Source organism: Scyliorhinus torazame, chromosome 8, assembly GCF_047496885.1.
Source record: "Scyliorhinus torazame isolate Kashiwa2021f chromosome 8, sScyTor2.1, whole genome shotgun sequence".
NCBI classification, from domain to species: Eukaryota; Metazoa; Chordata; class Chondrichthyes; order Carcharhiniformes; family Scyliorhinidae; genus Scyliorhinus; species Scyliorhinus torazame.
Window position 1 is genome coordinate 103,224,150 of NC_092714.1, and position 18,066 is coordinate 103,242,215.

The 18,066-nt window shown below is 46.5% G+C and overlaps 1 protein-coding gene across 15 annotated transcripts in view; it reads right to left on the minus strand.

Moving 5' to 3' along the window:
• The window catches only part of dmd (dystrophin), a 3,042,490-nt gene that overhangs the window by 308,474 nt on the left and 2,715,950 nt on the right, over window positions 1-18,066 (minus strand). For all 15 annotated transcript variants that reach the window (XM_072513983.1, XM_072513987.1, XM_072513978.1 and 12 more), the window contains one exon: window positions 2,459-2,605. In XM_072513983.1, coding sequence (XP_072370084.1) covers window positions 2,459-2,605 — 147 coding nt within the window. The remainder of the gene's footprint in view (window positions 1-2,458; window positions 2,606-18,066) is intronic.

Below are 18,066 nucleotides of genomic sequence, written 5' to 3' on the forward strand. Positions count from 1 at the left end.
TGGAAAAGGCATGCCCTCGTAAAAAAGAAATTTTAGCCTTTGTTGTGACCAACCAAGGAGGTTGAATAGAGGAGTCAGTTCACCACTTCTAATGTGCTCATATTAAATGTCTTCTAAATTTTGGAGGTCAAGTTTTTTTCTATTTGTGACTGGAGAAGTATGCATATGCCATTGTCTCGTGGGCTCACCACATTTCCTTCTTTTATGTTTTTGAACATACAAAGTTCCATGCAAATACAAGTTGATAGTGTCACTGTTTATATGCTCTCAAATGTCTTTATTTATTATTAGGACAGACTTCAGGACACAAAGATACAAGGTCACCTCAATTCCCTTGTATATGCACTGTTATAATTAGGAATTTTGGTTGATAGATTTCCTATTCTCGAAGACAACATTTCTGATTGTGGCAGTCCTTCTACAAGCTGTAACAGAGTTTCAGTGATTTAAGGTGACCTTGCATCTTTATATCCTGAAGCCTGTCCAATTAATCACCCATTGTCACCTAACAAAAACTTCCCTATGTGTTATAGCTTATTTATAAAAGGTGATCAGATATTGTTATTGCTTTGCAGCACATTTATATTCACAGTTTGCTGCCAACAGCAGTTCCAGAGATGCTTGCAAATGAAACACAAAGTAAGGTGCTATCAAAAGTGGTGGAAAAGGGGAAAAGGTGGTTTTGATTTAGTCACAGGTGGAGACAAAGGTGGCATATTTCATGGCGAATTGACGTTTTCCAACCTGACACCATACAGGCCAGTGGAGGCACTAATCATCCAACAACAGCTTCAGGACCATAATGACTGACACCAGGCTCCCGAAGCATGTGCCCGACTCTGAACTCAGTCGTAGCAGCAGACTCCCTGCAGGATAGCAGAAACACTTGAGGATGTTCTCAAAGTTTCCTTGAAGAGTTTAAACACTTTTGCCAACTTATGAGTCTCCCGAGCTTGTGACAGGCCAATTTGGAATAGCCGCATTCGGAAAGGCAACAAAGACATCCAGAGACTTAATTGGAAATACACAGAGGCAAAGGTGAGGTGCTCAAGGGAGTGCATAAACCTCCAAACTAACCCATTCACCCACAACTTCAAACACCATCTGCCTCGCATGTGGGAGAGTCTGCAGAGTGTGCACTGGACTTAACAACCATCTCGGAACCCATTGAACTGCATTAGAAGCAAGTCATCCTCGATCCCGGGGGACTGCCTAGGAGAAGACACAGGCCGGCAATGCAATTTTAATTATCACCCAAGGTTGGAAGGCACAAGCTTGGTATCAAAGCTATACCTCTGTTTGTTCAGCTGATTCAGCAAATGAGTAGCAACCTATACAAGTCAGAAAAATCCCAGTTTTGATCATAGATCATAGAATTTACAGTGCAGAAGGAGGCCATTCGGCCCATCGAGTCTGTACCTGCTCTTGGAAAGAGCACCCTACCCAAGGCCAACACCTCCACCCTATCCCCATAACCCAGTAACCCCACCCAACACTAAGGGCAATTTTGGACACTAAGGGCAATTTAGCATGGCCAATCCACCTAACCTGCACATCTTTGGACTGTGGGAGGAAACCGGAGCACCCGGAGGAAACCCACGCACACACAGGGAGAATGTGCAGACTCTGCACAGACAGTGACCCAAGCTGGAATTGAACCTGGGACCCTGGAGCTGTGAAGCAATTGTGCTATCCACAATGCTACCGTGCTGCCCACTATATTCTATGCCAAGTTAATACATCTTGCCAGACATTACAGTCCACTTCAGTATTCCCTGGATTAAGAAATATATCAGCCAATGCCCTATCCCTCTGATTGATTTGAATCAAATTTTGCTATGAGTGTGAATATGGGCAAGAACGAGGTTAGAACATAATCAAGTTTGGCTGTCATACTTCCCATGTTGACCATCCCGCCATCATGTACTTTCAGAGCTCACACATGATTAAGGACAGTTTAGGAAAGGTGTTACGAATGAGCTACGACTTTGGACCAGTTCACCTAGCAAGGACTGAAGTCTTTCAGACCAGGGAAAGAGCAGAGTATAAAAATGTAAATATTAATGTAAAGGGAAAAAAATTGTGCTATGCATTTGTAAATGGCCAACTTTGTTAGAAAAACCAATATCAACCTCTCCAACAAATAACATCCTGTAATACACGATAGCGGCATACTTCATTGTGAACCTCCTCACATCAGCACTATTGATCAACAATTACATGGATATTTGTTTAAATTTCAGCCTTTCAATGTACTAGAACAAGAAATAGATTTGGCAAGCCTTCCTCAATAATGCATTTACATTGGCATTTGTTTAGCTTGATTTCTGGAAGACAGGCATCTCGGTCAGGCAGCTTGTGTTTACACTGATAAATAACTAGAGAACTGGAGGCCTGGAGAAAACATGGCATTAATGCGAGAAGCTATGATATGTATTCCAACAGAGGTTAGACTCACCTGTAAGAGCTTCCACCGTGTATTCAAGTCCTCTAGTTGGTTTAGGTTGTACGGAGATAACTGGACGTCTGGTGGTTTGAACTGGTGGGCAAGATCGTTCATGTGAGTCACATTCTCTTTCATAGGAGCAATTTCTGCTCGGAAAGCCTGGATCCAAAAGAAGGAAAAAATAACTTTTTATGTTGTGTGTGATTTATAAAGACAACTTACAAAATAAAGAACAGGCACTTAGAAGCAAATGTCAGACGGAGAATCTCGCCCAATGTGTGTACATGTTCTTTCTGTCTGCAAAGCTTTACTTTATCGAGTCCGAACTGAGGGGGTGGTTTTAGTGTTGAGTTGAGTTTAGGACAATGTATTCTGCACCCAACATTGAACCCCTTCCCTTTGTGGGACTTTTCAGTATGGTTCAGATTGGTGTCCATTACTCAGATCTGACGTGTAAAGTCCAAAGTACAGAAGAGCTCTGATTGAGGTTCTCAGTTTAGAGTTAGCATCTCCATAAGGAACTAGATTCTAGGGAGATAAAATGAGTGATCACACTGACCACACTTTGTTGAGTGCAGGGATACTGATTCTGATTTCACGATGAATGTCAGTGAGTTATAGTACTAGTTCTCCAAAAATAATGAATTGCTCAGCATTGGAATGAATAGAGATCATAAGAAAAGAATGATCAAAACTTTGCATCTTGTTGCACCAAGTTGAAGCTTGGACCTGAAGAAAAGTAGATATCCAAAGCCTAGAAAGTTGAAATGTGGTTCTGGAGAAGAATAGAGCAGCTCAGTTGGATGGAACACAAGAACAATGAAGATGTTCTCAGGATGGTGAAAGAGGTAAGATAGTTTGTGAATATCATCAAGTTAAGGCAGTAAAGTTGGATTGCCCATATCTTCATGCATGAGAAATTTCCAAAAGAGGTGATTGAAGGACAATTAGGAGGATGCAGAAGATTGGGAGAAAGAGAATGATGTTGGGACTTGAAATTGAAAATGGGAGGCTCCTATGGTTAACTAAAGACGAAAGCATAAGATCATGAGGGATGGAGGAACGAGTAGAGAATCTGCCTTTAATATACTAACCACCAAGAATACGACCAACCATAGCCTGGGTGAGGCAGATGGAACTGCTGATGGAGTAGGTATTGTTCTTATTTCTTTTCCTTATCCTCTTGTGATAGGGAGATAGGAACAGTACTAGGTAATTGCGCCCATTGAGCATGCTTTGTCTATCAATCAGATTGTGGTTTATCGATATCTGAGCCAGCTTTATCTGCCTTAGTTTTGTAACCCTTAATGCCCTTGCCTAAGAAAATTCTTTCAATCTCAGTTTTAAACTTTTCAGTGGATCTAGATGATGCTTCTAGATTTTTAAAAAACATTTTTATGTGAAGAAAATCTAACCAATGAATTATTTAAAAATGTGCATTTAAGTTAATTATTGCTTGCAATGGTGTAAATTCACAGCGTTAAGGTTGATAAGTATGAACTAGATTTCAAACAAAGCACCTGAAACCAGTATTCTGGGGACAATGAAAGCTAATTTGTAATTCCTGTGATTGCTTGCACTCATTATTGCTGCAACAATCTTATTCATTGGAACTCAACAAAGCCATTGTCAAGTTGCACTAGTGCAGTGTTCTTCAAACTCGGGGGCAAGACCCCCGGTGGGTCGGGGGCGGGTGTCGGGAGGGTCGCGGAGCCATCCTTCGCAGCGCTCCTGATCGCGCAAATCCCCCCGCAGCAGCCAGCTTTTAATAACGCTGTCTGCAAGCGGCCTTTAAAATGGCCGCGAACATGTAAAAAAAATGTGTCCGCATTGCGCATACGATCATCGGCTCGCGTGCGCAAAACTATGCGCATGCGCACCGATGATCGGGCGCGCAGGCGCAGTGCGGCTGCTATTTTTTTTAACGGTCGCAGCTTTTTGTTTTACAAGTTTGGGTTTTTAAAATTCATTTTATTCATTTTATTTCTTTTTACAAGTTTGGGGGGGGGTTTATTCATTTTATTCATTTAATTTTTTTTTCATTTATTTTATTCATCTCTTTTTTACAAGTTCGGGGGGGGGTTTTGTTCAATAACATTTTACGGAAAAAATTGCAGAACTTTGGACAGATGGAGACTCCATACTTTTCAACACCGGAAGGCTTCACCTTCATCCAACAGGTTCCATTGGAGGAGCGTGTACGAGGGCCAAAGGGACCCAAAACCATTTCCTCCATTTTTATCAGCCGCAAGCAAGGTAAGAGGAAATGGTCGATCGCGCAGGTCGGCTGGCATGGGTCACGAAGGTCAGCCGGCGTGGGTCGCGAAGGTCGGCCGGGTTGGGTCCCGAAGGTCGGCCGGGTTAGGTCCCGAAGGTTGGCCGGTTGGTAAAAATGGGTCCCCGGGAAAAAAGTTTGAAAAACACTGCACTAGTGGACTCTGTACTTCTGAGAGGGGAGATAGTTTAGACACACTGGAGTCAAACATTTAAAAAGAAACACAGACACAAAAAAAATCAGAAGGCAGCGTGTGTTATGAGAAGTTTAAAAAGGATGGATGCTGCCATGAGAAAGGCCCTTCCTGGGGCTGTATAACAGGATATAGAGTTATCATTTTGTCTCAGTAGTATGAGACATCTCACCAAAGCGGGGGCAACACCATGCATTTATTTTCTATAATTACTTGAATGTAAGTTTTACTGATTGAACGAAGCAGGGGTTAAATTGGATAGCCTCAAAAAACTGGCATCTTTGTGCTGCCTGCTTACTACAATGCTTTCTGCTTGCAACTCATGTCGAACATGCTGATGATGTGGAGATGCCGGCATTGGACTGGGGTGAGCACAGTAAGAAGTCTGACAACACCAGGTTAAAGTCCAACAGGTTTGTTTCAAATCACTAGCTTTCAGAGCATGCTGATGTTTGACTGGGAGTCCTTTGTGAGCTGAATCTGGCCAAGTGATTAGAGAAGGATGGTTGAACATGTTACTTGGGCTTTCCGACAGCATTGGAGGTGTTGGTGTAGGATGTAAAAAAGAGGAGGCCCGTTCTGTATCTGCAGGGCTCTAGACACATAATGAAAAGACAGCGGGAGCAGATAGGTGTGGAGATCAATGCCATGTGTCTAGTCCCAAGGACCTGGCTGCAACACCACAAGTTATTCAATAACTTCTTTTGTAAGGGCCACGAAGAATCCAGCACGAGGTTTAAGGATACAAAGTAATAACGTTTATTTACTATAACAATATATACATAACAGTAGCAGTAACTTCCCTGCTACCTTCTCCTTCCTGCTGGTTCCTGAACTGGCCAGCTTATTTATACTAGGAGTTTCTCCGCCCCCCTCATTGGGGAAGTTCATACTCCCATAGGATTGTGGGATAGTCATTAGACCCCAGCCAATCGTAAGTAGGCAGGTTATAACATCCCTCCCCCCCAAAGTCCAAGGAATCCACCGAAGACCCTGGCGAAGGAAGGCGTCGAACTCGTTTGGCCGCAGGCCGGACGCCATTTGCACGCGGCGCTGGATCAGGCGGCGTGTAACGAGACGGAGACCGGCGCTTCCGTGATGAACGGCGCGGTTGTACATCCACGGCCTGTGGACCCGAGGATTCCCCCTCTGATGCATCCTGTGTCTCCATCTCGGAGTCAGAGTCTGCTGCCTCCGTCATGTCAGCGTCTCTATCTCCATTCGGTCCCGTAACGATCTGCGCAGGCTTCGAGTGAGGCACCAGTGGAAGATTTTGAGGACTACCTTCCCTTGTCTCTGGTCTTTGCGGCTGTTGAAATGAGCTCCGGGGGCGGGGAATCTTTTGAGCGGATGATCTTCTGGACCGGACGTGGTCTACATGTTTTCGCTGGAGACGACCCTGGGCTTGCACTTGCTAAGATATAGGGCCCGTTTGGCGAAAGATTACACCAGGAACCCATTGGGCACCACCAGCAAAATTCCGCACGAATACTGGGTCACCGGGCGCAAACTGCCAAATCGGACGATGCCGAGACAATCCCTGTCCCTGCCGTTCTTGTGTGCGGCGTACTTTTGCACCAATGTCCGGGAAGACCATACTAAGGCGGGTGCGAAGTCTTCGGCCCATTAGGAGTTCTGGGGGAGCTACCCCAGTCATTGCATGGGGGGTAGTCCTGTACGTAAACAAAAAGCGAGCCAGTCTCGTGTCCATTGATCCGGAAGACTGCTTCTTTAGGCCTCTTTTAAATGTTTGCACTGCACGCTCTGCCAACCCATTTGAAGCCGGGTGGTAAGGGGCAGTGCGGATATGGCGGATGCCGTTCATCTTTGTAAACCTAGCAAACTCCTCACTTGTGAATGGAGTGCCATTATCCGTGACCAGCACCTCGGGGAGGCCATGCGTACTAAATGATAAACGCATCTTTTCAATTGTTGTTCAGGACGTTGTCCCCTGCATCTTATGCACCTCCAGCCATTTGGACTGTCAATTAATAGAAGGAACATGGATCCCTGAAAAGGGCCTGCAAAATCTGCATGTAAGCGTGCCCAAGGCCGCCCTGGCCATTCCCAGTGATGTAGGGGCGCGGCCGGCGGAAGCTTCTGATGCTCCTGGCAAATGGAGCAGTTTTGGGCCACCTTTTCAATGTCGGTGTCGAGGCCTGGCCACCAGACATAACTCCGGGCCAACATTTTCATCTTGGTCACGCCCGGATGCCCATTGTGCAAGTCTGATAATATCAACTCCTGGCCTTTTTCCGGGACAATCACACGCGTCCCCCACAAGAGGATGCCGTCTTCCACGCTGAACTCTGACAGCTTGGAGGAAAATGCCCGCAACTCGCCTGGGAGCTGTCTATGCTGCCCACCATACAGGACTATGTGCCGAACCTTTGACAAGACTGGCTCCGTCTGGGTCCACTCACGGATCTGTGATGCCGTGACAGGCAAGGTGTCCATAAAATTTAGGGTTGCAACCACCTCACTGGTCGTGGGGGTCGACATGTGGCCGGTCGATAAAGGCAATCGGCTCAGTGCGTCGGCATTTGCTATCTGCGTACCTGGTTTGTGCTCCAGAGAATACTCATATGCAGCAAGCAACAAAGCCCAGCGCTGGATCCGTGCAGAAGCAATGGACGGTATTGGCTTATCCTCTCTGAAGAGTCCCAGCAGGGGCTTATGATCAGTCACGATAGTGAAATGGCGGCCGTACACATACTGGTGGAAGCGTTTCACCGTGAAAACCACTGCCAGGCCCTCCTTCTCGATCTGCGTGTACTTTTTCTCAGCTTTCGCCTCCCGCACATTGACTGCAGCGATCGGTCGCTCGGCCCCGTTCTCCATCTTGTGGGACAGGACGGCCCCAATACCATACGGGGATGCATCACATGTGACGAGCAAAGGCTTTCCCGGATCATAGTGGGTTAGTAACCCAGACGACGACAATTGTTGCTTTACCCGCCGGAAAGCGGTTTCTTGCGGCTGACCCCAAACCCAGGTGTGATTTTTCTTTAGCAGAAGGTGCAAAGGGGCCAGCGTAGTTGCCAGATTGGGGAGGAACTTCCCGTAATAGATTACGAGACCGAGAAAAGAACGAAGATGCGAAGTGTCAGTCGGGGTGGGGGCATGTTGAATTGCACTCACCTTCTCTTCGACGGGGTGCAGACCCTCGCGGTCCACCCGATAACCTAGGTAGACTACTTCTTTTGCCTGAAATACGCACTTTGTGTGACGTAAACGGACTCCAGCCTCCGAAAGGCGTCTAAGGACAGCCTCCAGATTTTCCAAATGCTCTTGCTCCGACGTCCCTGTAATCAACACGTCATCTAGGTAGACAGCCACACGTGGTAAACCTCTCAAAATGCCCTCCATAACACGTTGAAAAATTCCGCAGGCAGAGGATACTCCAAAGGGCAACCGTGTATATTCATACAGGCCCCGGTGTGTGTTAATTGTTACATATGGTCGGGAGGCAGGGTCCAGCTCCAACTGCAGGTAGGCGTGACTCATATCTAATTTTGTGAATGAGAGTCCACCTGCAAGTTTCGCGTAGAGATCCTCTATGCGAGGCATTGGGTATCGGTCGAGTCAGGAAACTGTATTCACTGTAAGTTTATAGTCGCCACACAAGCCAACTGTGGCATCTGGCTTCATTACTGGTACAATTGGTGCTGCCCAGTCAGCAAAACGGACGGGCCTGATAATACCCAAACTCTCCAAACGAGTGAGCTCCCCTTCTACCTTCTCGAGCAAAGCGTAAGGCACTGGGCGCGCCTGGAAATAGCGCGGCGTGGCTCCTGGTTCAACTTGGATACGGGCTACGGCCCCTTTTATTTTCCCCAAACCAGGCTGGAATACCTCTGGGTATCGTCCTAGCACCTCAGTCAACCCTCCAGAAACTGTCTGGAGGATGTGCTGCCATTGCAACCGCAAATGGCGCAACCAGTCCCGACCCAACAGGCTGGGCCCATGGCCACGCACTACGATAAGTGGGAAACGCCCCTCCTGGCGTCCATAGACAACAGGGGTCATTGTAGTTCCTGCAATGTCCAGTGGTTCCCCCGTGTAGGTGGCCAACCTGGCCTGTGAGTCAGTTAATGTAAGGGTCTGTATACCCTGCTGATGCGGTCGAATGTCCTCTGGGCGATCACGGAGACCGCTGCACCAGTATCCAACTCCATCTCCAGCGGGTGGCCATTGACCCGTACTGTCCCCTTAATGGGGGCCACACGGGGAGCTGCCACGCAATGCAGCTGCAGGCAGTCGTCCTCCGTCTCCACGTCCTCAGGAGTGGTCGCCGCAGGTTCATTCACATGGAAGGTACGGCCTCTGGGCTGGTCCCAGTTTCGGTCGGAACGATGGCGCCTCTGGAGTCCCCAGGACCGCCGTCCGCGACGGGGTCGGCGCCTACAAGTCTGACACGGACATGGTTCCTCATCCATTGGCTCTGGAGAAGGCTCCCTTCGGGGAGGAATGTCCGATGGTCACTGGCGTCGGTCCGGTCGTTGCCTCGCCCAAGGTACCGCAGGAGTGCGGGGGGACGTTTTTGGGCGGAAAGGGTTGCGCCCCAAGGCATGCACTTCCATTCCCTGTAGCTCCTGTACTCCTCGCTCTGCGCTCTCTCGGGACAAGACTATTTGTATTGCCTGTTGAAAAGTCAATGTTGGCTCCGCTAACAACTTTCTCTGGGTTGCTGCATTGTTAATACCGCAAACCAAACGGTCGCGTAACATTTCTGACAAGGTCTCACCATAGTCACAGTATTCCGCAATCCCGCGTAGCCTGGATAAAAAATCGGCAAGGGATTCTCCAGGGGTCCTCTCAGCGGTATTAAACCGGTAACGCTGGACTATCGTGGACGGGGTTGGGTTAAAGTGTTGCCCCACTATATTCACAAGTTCGTCAAACGTTTTGGTGTCCGGCGCAGCTGGGTACGTAAGGCTCCTAATCACCCCAAACGTATGCGGGCCGCAGGCGGTGAGCAATATGACCACCTGGCGCTCGTTTTCGGTGATATTGTTTGCCCGGAAATAGTAACGCATCCGTTGTGTGTACTGGTTCCAGCTTTCCAGCGCAGCATCGAAAACATCCAAACGTCCGTACAGAGGCATGGTATAATAGAAAACAACTTCCAACCTGTATCCAAGCAGTGTAGACAGCTATTCACTTTTACCTTCGTCGCCAGTTTTGTAAGGGCCACGAAGAATCCAGCACGAGTTTTAAGGATACAAAGTAATAACGTTTATTTACTATAACAATATATACATAACAGTAGCAGTAACTTCCCTGCTACCTTCTCCTTCCTGCTGGTTCCTGAACTGGCCAGCTTATTTATACTAGGAGTTTCTCCGCCCCCCTCATTGGGGAAGTTCATACTCCCATAGGATTGTGGGATAGTCATTAGTCCCCAGCCAATCGTAAGTAGGCAGGTTATAACACTTCACACAAGTAATAAAGGTCAGTTAATGCATCCTCAAATGCCATCGTCTATCAGCTACACCACTGGCATCAGCCACTGCACAACATTCATGGGGTGAACTTTGTCTTTGATGGTAGTGCAAATCAGGCATCAATGAATCGACAGCCACCCAATACTCCTTTTCACAGTACAGTGGTAAAGAAGTGCGATCAGGGTGTAAAACAAGCTGCTGATTTGCTGGTGAGTGTTTTGGTATCCTGCTCAGGGCCCATGTGTTTAGGAAAGTACCATTCACACTAGACAAGTGCCAGGCAATGACCATCTCCAACAAGAAAGACATTCAACAGCATTATCATCAATGAATACCGCCTCTGGAGCAAAGCACGGCATAGGGTCAACTCCACTTCCACATGCGCAAAGCTCAACCTGACGCAACTAAAAGTGGTACATAGAGCCCACTTAGCAAGAACCCAAATGAGTAGGTTCTCCCCGGAGGTGGAGGACAGATGTGAGCGGTGCCAAGGAGGCCCGGCCAACGCCCACATGTTCTGGTCTTGCCCCAGGCTTGATGGGGGCTGGACAGGCTTCTTAAAGGCAATGTTCAAAGTGGTGGGGATGAGGGTGGAGCCATGCCCGAAAGTGGCAGTCTTCGGAGTATCAGACCAGCCAGATCTATTTATGGGGAGGAGGGCGGACGCCCTTGCCTTTGCCTCACTGAACGCCCACCGTAGAATCCTGTTTGGCTGGTGGTCAGCAGCACCACCCAAAGTTGCAGACTGGCTGACCGACCTCTCAGAATCTCTCCAAAGGGGGAAAATTAAATTTGTCATCCGAGGGTTGGACGACGGCTTCCACAGAAGGTGGGAGCCATTCACCCAACGGTTCCGGGACCTGTTTGTGGCCAACAAACAAGCAGAAGAATAGCCAAGTGGCCAAGAATCAGGGGAAAGTGGCCAAGGCGTGAGATGGAGGGAAAGACTCCGGTGGTGGGGTGGGGGAAACAGCTATACCTAAGAGAAAAGAAAGGTGAACCACAGGAGAAGTGGGGGGAGGGGGGGCGGGATGGGGGGAAGGGGGGCAGAAGGGAGAGGGAAGAGGGAAGAAGAAGGAGACAGGGAACAATAAAGGGGAACCAAAGAGAGAGGGGAGGAGAGGGAATGAAAGCTGGAAGGAAAGCACGGGAAACGACAACAAACTCGTCAAATACAGTAACAGAGAGCAAGAAAATACGGGAGAAAGATGGGACGAACGGCCGAAGGGGAGGTGAAAGCGCAACAACAACGGCAGCGAAAACCGTCGGGGAGAAGCAAGAAACAACACCGACGCTGGATCCATTCTCGTATTGCCCTCTCTGTATTGGACATAACTACTGTAATTATTTCCCCAGCACCCAAATGTATATATATCTCCCCAGTTTCCCCCCCCCCCCCCCCCCCACATCCCCCACAAACATGTGCCTACTCATTTGTTAACCATAATATCGCTAACGATACAGAGTTGCTGTTTTTGAGCTGGTGTACAATATCCTACCAGTTTTTAAAAAATATATATTTCAATCTGTCTACATAACTGTAAATATACTATGTTCAAAAACCCAATAAAAAACATTTATTAAAAAAAAATCAATGAGTACCGCACTATCAGCATACTGGGGGCTACCAATCACTAGAAACTAAACTGGACTAGCCAAAAAATATTGTGGCTACAAGACAGATCAAAGTCTAGGAATCGTGTGTTGAGTAACTCACCTCCTGACCCCCTAAAGCTTGTCCACCATTTACAAGGCGCAGGTCAGGAGGGTGACGGTATACTCTCCACTTGCCAAATGAGTACAACTCCAATAGAACTCAAGAAGTTTGACACCATCCAGGACAAGGCAGCCCACTTGATTGGCATCCCATTTGTAAACATTCGCACCCTCCACCACCAACGGACAATGGCAGCCGTGTTTACCATCTACAAGATGCACTGCAGGAACTCACCAAGACTCCTCAGGCAGTACCTTCCAAATCCACAACTGCTACCAACTAGAAGGATAAATGCAGCAGAAAAATAGGAATACCACCACCTGGAAGTTACCCACCAAGCCGCTCACCAGCCTGACTTGGACGTATATCACCGTTCAGTCACTGTTGCTGGGTCAAAATCCTGGAACTCCCTCCCTAATCATGTACTTACTGCAGTGGTTCACGAAGGCAGCTCACCATCACCTGCTCAAGAACAATTAGGGATGGGTTATAAATTCTGGCCTAGCCGCAATGTCCACAACCCACGAAAGAATATAAAAAAAGGGAAGAAAAGTACACCATGATAATGGTGTGATGACAAACGGCATCTTCATTTTCAATCTAGTCAGAAACACTGCACAACTTGCACTTGTAGGGCTTGCTTAGTCCAGTAGAATATTTAACAGCATTTCACTACAGTGGGCTGGATCACTTGTAAATATTTAAATTACACTGTAAATTTGATACTGTAATCACATTGGGGATAAGTACTATTTCCACTGCCTTGGTGGTGCTCTGATGAACGGGATTGCCATTCCTGTCTGATTTTCATACTTGAGTGCAGATAATAAAATTAAACAATTATTTAAAAATTCTGATTTCACATGGAAAGATAAGTTGCTTTTAGGCTTCTGACATTTGTAGCTGGTCCCAGCCAATTTCCATTGATCATTTGATAATGGCCACCTGCAATCCGATGTGCTGCATTGGACTTGATGAAATCAGGACTACAGTTCCATTTCCCTATTTTGTAAAGCTATTAAATGCAATGGAACAGCTCAAAATTCTAGTACGCCTACCTTCTAGGTGGGTATAAACTATAGTAAACTTCGTTGGTCTCTGTAAATTATTATTCTGATTAAATCTGATGCACCAATGGTGCATGTCAACTCAAATTACAACTCATTTTAAACTCAAATTTGAATGTGGGATTTTGACCTGTTCAAGGTCACTTTTTTATACTGGGATACAGTTTCTGGAGACTGTATTAAAACATTTAATAGCAGCATGTAGCAATCACATGCTGATGCTTCCGTACTTATTAATTCTGCAGCTTAAGTCAAAGGTTTAGAGACTGGAAAATAACACAACCACCCCTCAGTGCTGGAGTCTTGTTACTTCCCTGCAGAATCACTAAACACATACATGTTAAAGAAGCGCAACAAATAAGAGGCATACAGGTCATTCTCCTCCAGTTGCACCACATTGTATAATGCCCCCATCACCCCCTCAGGCTCAGGAAACCAAGGGCATGATAAACTGCTTTGAAATTGCTGATCGTCACAAGTAGGCTTCAAATGAAGTTACTGTGAAGAGCCCCTAGTCGCCACATTCCGGCGCCTGTTCGGGGAGGCTTTGGTATTTGTTCTGGTAAGATATTATTGTCAGCTCTTGAGCAAGGGCCTCATGTAGCCAGTATCAATCTACAGCAAATTCGCTAAATTTGCCAACACTGATCACCAGGAAGTTATGGTTTTTAGTGGGCCTAAGCTTAGGAAATTTGATACAATTACTTTGGGCCTAAAAATATGTGTTGGATTATTAGAGAGCCATGTTTGTGAAAGTAATGATTTGGTTAAAGTCTGCATTTCTATTGATTCTACAGCAAAGCCTAGCATTTCTGGCAGAAATTGTATAATTAAAAGGTGGGGTGAATCTCTGGAGTCACTTTACTTTTGGCGATGATCAAAAATGTCGGCAACGTTAAAGAACCATCTCATTCCATTCAGATGTCCACGATACATTTTAGTGTTCACCCTTCTCCGACAGAGTTTTAAAAAAAATTATGAGCACCCAATTCTTTTTCTTCCAATTAAGGGGTAATTTAGCATGGCCAATTGACCTACCTTGAACGTCTTTGGGTTGTGGGGGTGGGACCCACGCAGACACGGGAGAATGTACAAACTCCAGACGTAGAGTGACCTGGGGCCAGGATCGAACCCAGGTCCTCAGCGCTGTGAGGCAGCAGTGCTAACCACTGCACCACCATGCCGCCGTCTCCTACAGATTTAATGACAGTTTAGTGACTGTTTAGCAAACCTGTTATTTTCCAAATGCTGTCAGCAACCAGCAGGATGCCTTTCCTTCACCCAATGGCCGCATGGGCACACTTTTTAACAGAGACAACTGAATAATCTAGAATGGAAATCCAGGGTACCTATTACCCATCTTCCTCCTTAGCTCTGGAACTAAAAATAGGAAGCATAATATATGCTGATCACAGAGTGGTGTAAGTCAGCATAGGCATGAGCTTGCTACAAATACAGTGGAGCAGTGGTTAGCACTGCTGCATCACGGTGCAGAGGACCCAGGTTCGATCCTGACTCCAGGTCACTGTCTCCACTGTGTGGAGTTTGTATATTCTCTCCGTGTCTGCGTGGGTCTCACCCTCACAACCCAAAGATGTGCAGGGTAGGTGGATTGGCCGCACTAAATTGCCCCTGAATTGGAAAAAAGAATTGGGTACTCTAATTGAAAAAATATATACGTTATCTCACAGTTCAGTCTCTCTTGTGAAACTCAGTACAGTGCCTGCCACTGTATTGTCTTCCCCAGCAGAATACCAAGTAATCTTTTGTCCCAGATGCCACTATATTGGTATGATTGCAGTTTGACAGAGTGATAGAATCTTTTGCCTATTGATGCAGCAGTTCACACACATACTGACCTGTCCCTTGCTAAGAACCGGAAACGTATAAGTTCAAGACTCAGCAGCATTCAGGGAAACTCAGTCTGCCTTTCTGGACAATCATCAGTTCTCAGCTTTCTCCTTAAGGAAGAAGTGGAGTTAACCTGAGACTGGACCATCTCCCCTATTCTCAAAAACCTTGATCCCGCAGTCAAATAATTCAAGCAGACAGGTTTGTTGCAGGATAGGTTTCGGGCAGAATGCTAAGAGTTGGCTTGACACCTAAACCTTCTCACTCAGAAACATTTACATAAATTCACCTGCGTTATTTGAATATCCCTAAATTGGAAATTTCTAAACTAATTCAAAAGTTCTATTTTAAGTTCTTCAATTAACTCTGTCCTTACTTTAAGACAGCAGTACTCATTACAGAGGTGTAGGCCACCAGCAGCCCATCTCCCCTTCAGCAGACCAGCTCCTCTGTGAGCCTTCACTTATGAATTGTTCAACTGTGAGGTGCCATCATGACTAAGACTTTATTGCTGTTCAGTAAGGAAAAACATAAGAGAATTCTCTTTAAAAGTGCTATCCAAGATGCACAGCGCAACAACAAAAAGCATGAAACGAAAGAGAAAATGCTGGAAAATCTCAGCAGGTCTAGCAGCATCTATAGGGAGAGAAAAGAGCTAGCGTTTTGAGTCTGATGACTCTTTGTCAAAGTTAACAGACAGAGAAACTGGGAAATATTTATACTGTGGAGTGAGAATGAAAGATGAATCATAGCCACAAAACCCAAGGAAACCTGGTGCTAATGGCCACAGAAACCAAGGGGAAAGAGTGCTAATGGCAGTCCCCAGAGAGAACAAAAGATGTGAAAGGTCAAACAGCAGAGAAACTAACATCAGAAGATGAACGGTATATGTGGGGGGAGGGGGAGGGGGAAGCAAAGAGGAGACAGGTTAAGGAAAGGTGGATAAGGTTGCGGAGGTGGGGGGGGGGGGGGGGATTAAATATATATTCAGAAAGAAAGAAATGGTAAAAGAGAGTTAAAATGAAATGGGATGAAAACAAATGGGTCTAGGTGGGGTAGAGTGGACTAGATTGTCTCGGAGGGAACGGTCTCTGCGGAATGCTGACAGAGGGAGTGAAGGGAATATGTGGTTGGTGGTGGCATCACGCTGGAGTTGCCGAAAATGGTGGAGGATTATGCTTTGCATACGGAGGCTGGTGGGATGAAATGTGAGATCTAGGGGGACTCTACCCTTGTTCTAGGAAGGAGTGGAGGGGGCGAGGGTAGTGGCGCGGGAGATGGATCGCACACTGTTGAGGGCCCCGTCCACAACTGCAGGTGGAAGATCACGGTTGAGGAAGAAACACATTTTCGAAGCACCGTTTTGGAAAGTGACATCATAGGAACAAATGCGATGGAAACAAAGGAGTTGAGAGAAAGGGATGGAGTCCTTACAGGGTGGAGGGTGCGAAGAGCTGTAGTCCAGATAGCTGTGGGAGTCAGTGGGCGTGTAGTGGATATTAGTGGATAGTCTATTGCCGGAAATGGAGACAGAAAGATCAAGGAAGGGAAGTGTCTGAGATGGACCAGGTGAAAGTGATGGAGGGGTGGAAACTGGAAGCGAAGTTGATGAATTTTTCCAGGTCCAAAAAGCATGGATCTGGTGGTTCTAATGAAATTATTAATGATTCCTCTTTTTATGGAGGAAGTACCTGACACCATGTCAGTTACTGTTCAGAGCGGAACATTTGAAATCATATGCTGTGGTGGCTCGGGACAGACACTGGGGGCTTCCCAAAGGGGTTTATTGATGAAAAGAAAAGGCAGTTAGATAACGGTACAGACTATACAATCGGTCTTTACTCTTCAGCTTTACTCTGGTCCGCACTGCCCGGAATCTTGCTTCCAGGGTCCCATGCAAACTCCCCATTGGGCGGGTTTGTGCACGCCCTTATGATTGGCCCTGAGCCGGTCACGTGGCTATTGGCGCTTGCCCCTTAAAGGGGCCATGCTACCACATCCCCCCCCCCCTTATGTCTGTCATGTGAGTGTTCCTTTAAGAAATGTTTTTGTCTTATCACACGGCTTCAGTGATGTAATTGTGTGGGTGGAGCTGAGCTGTGGCCCTGGGAGTTGGTTTTACTTTCGCTTTGGTTTGGAGCTTGTTTGTGGCTTTTGAGTTTTTCCTTTTGTTTTCACATGTGGCTGCTGTACTCAGAAAGAGAAGCTCTTGGCCTGTCTCTTTAATTTCAGTTTAAAAGCTGCTTCCAGATTACTTGATAATTTAAAAGTGATAACTGATTTTTGGATGCAATTCAAACCTGCTGTTTTGGAAAAGAAACAGGTGTATCCGTACCAAGTCTTAAAGGTAGCAAGAGTGCCCTGTGTTGGGCCACACCTTTGAAAAGGGGTTACTGGTTTGGGGGATCTTGTTATTAAATTGGAACAGTTTATGAAAGGTTATATATAGATTATTGTAGCTGTATGGGGCATTATGTTGGTAGTTGATAAAAATGCTTACTCTGTGTGTTTATAAAAATGTTAACTAAATTCGTAGGATACAGCTTGTTTTTGATTAAAAGTGCTTAAGGCCTCTATTGAATAAAACCTGAAAGACAGGCCCTGTGCTCATCGTAACCAAAATCAATAAACAGTTGTAGGTCAGGTGAACTCCAAGATATACTTTGGAGTTTTCTAAACCCTGGCCCATAACAGATCCCTTAATACACTTCCCCATAACGATGTACAAAAGTCACAATTGTTAACGGGGCCAATCAAGGAAAGAGAGCCCGTCAAAAAGTCAATCGGTCCTGAGTCCTCCAGGTCCTCCCAGAACTCCAAAACCCAGCCATAGGCTTGGCACTCCTTTGGGCAATTGGGTGGTCCGCAGTCGATGCCACCTCAGGCAGGACCACTTGTAACCGGGGTGAGCTAGCTTCACTGGCCTTCACAGGCGCAGACGGTTGAACTGAAGTGGCAGCCATGCTCGTAGGACGTGTCGACTCCATGCTGAAGATTAGCACCCCTCCACTCCTCAGGTGGTCGATGTGCTTCTCAATCGACTTGCCGTAACATCGACCACATAAGACAC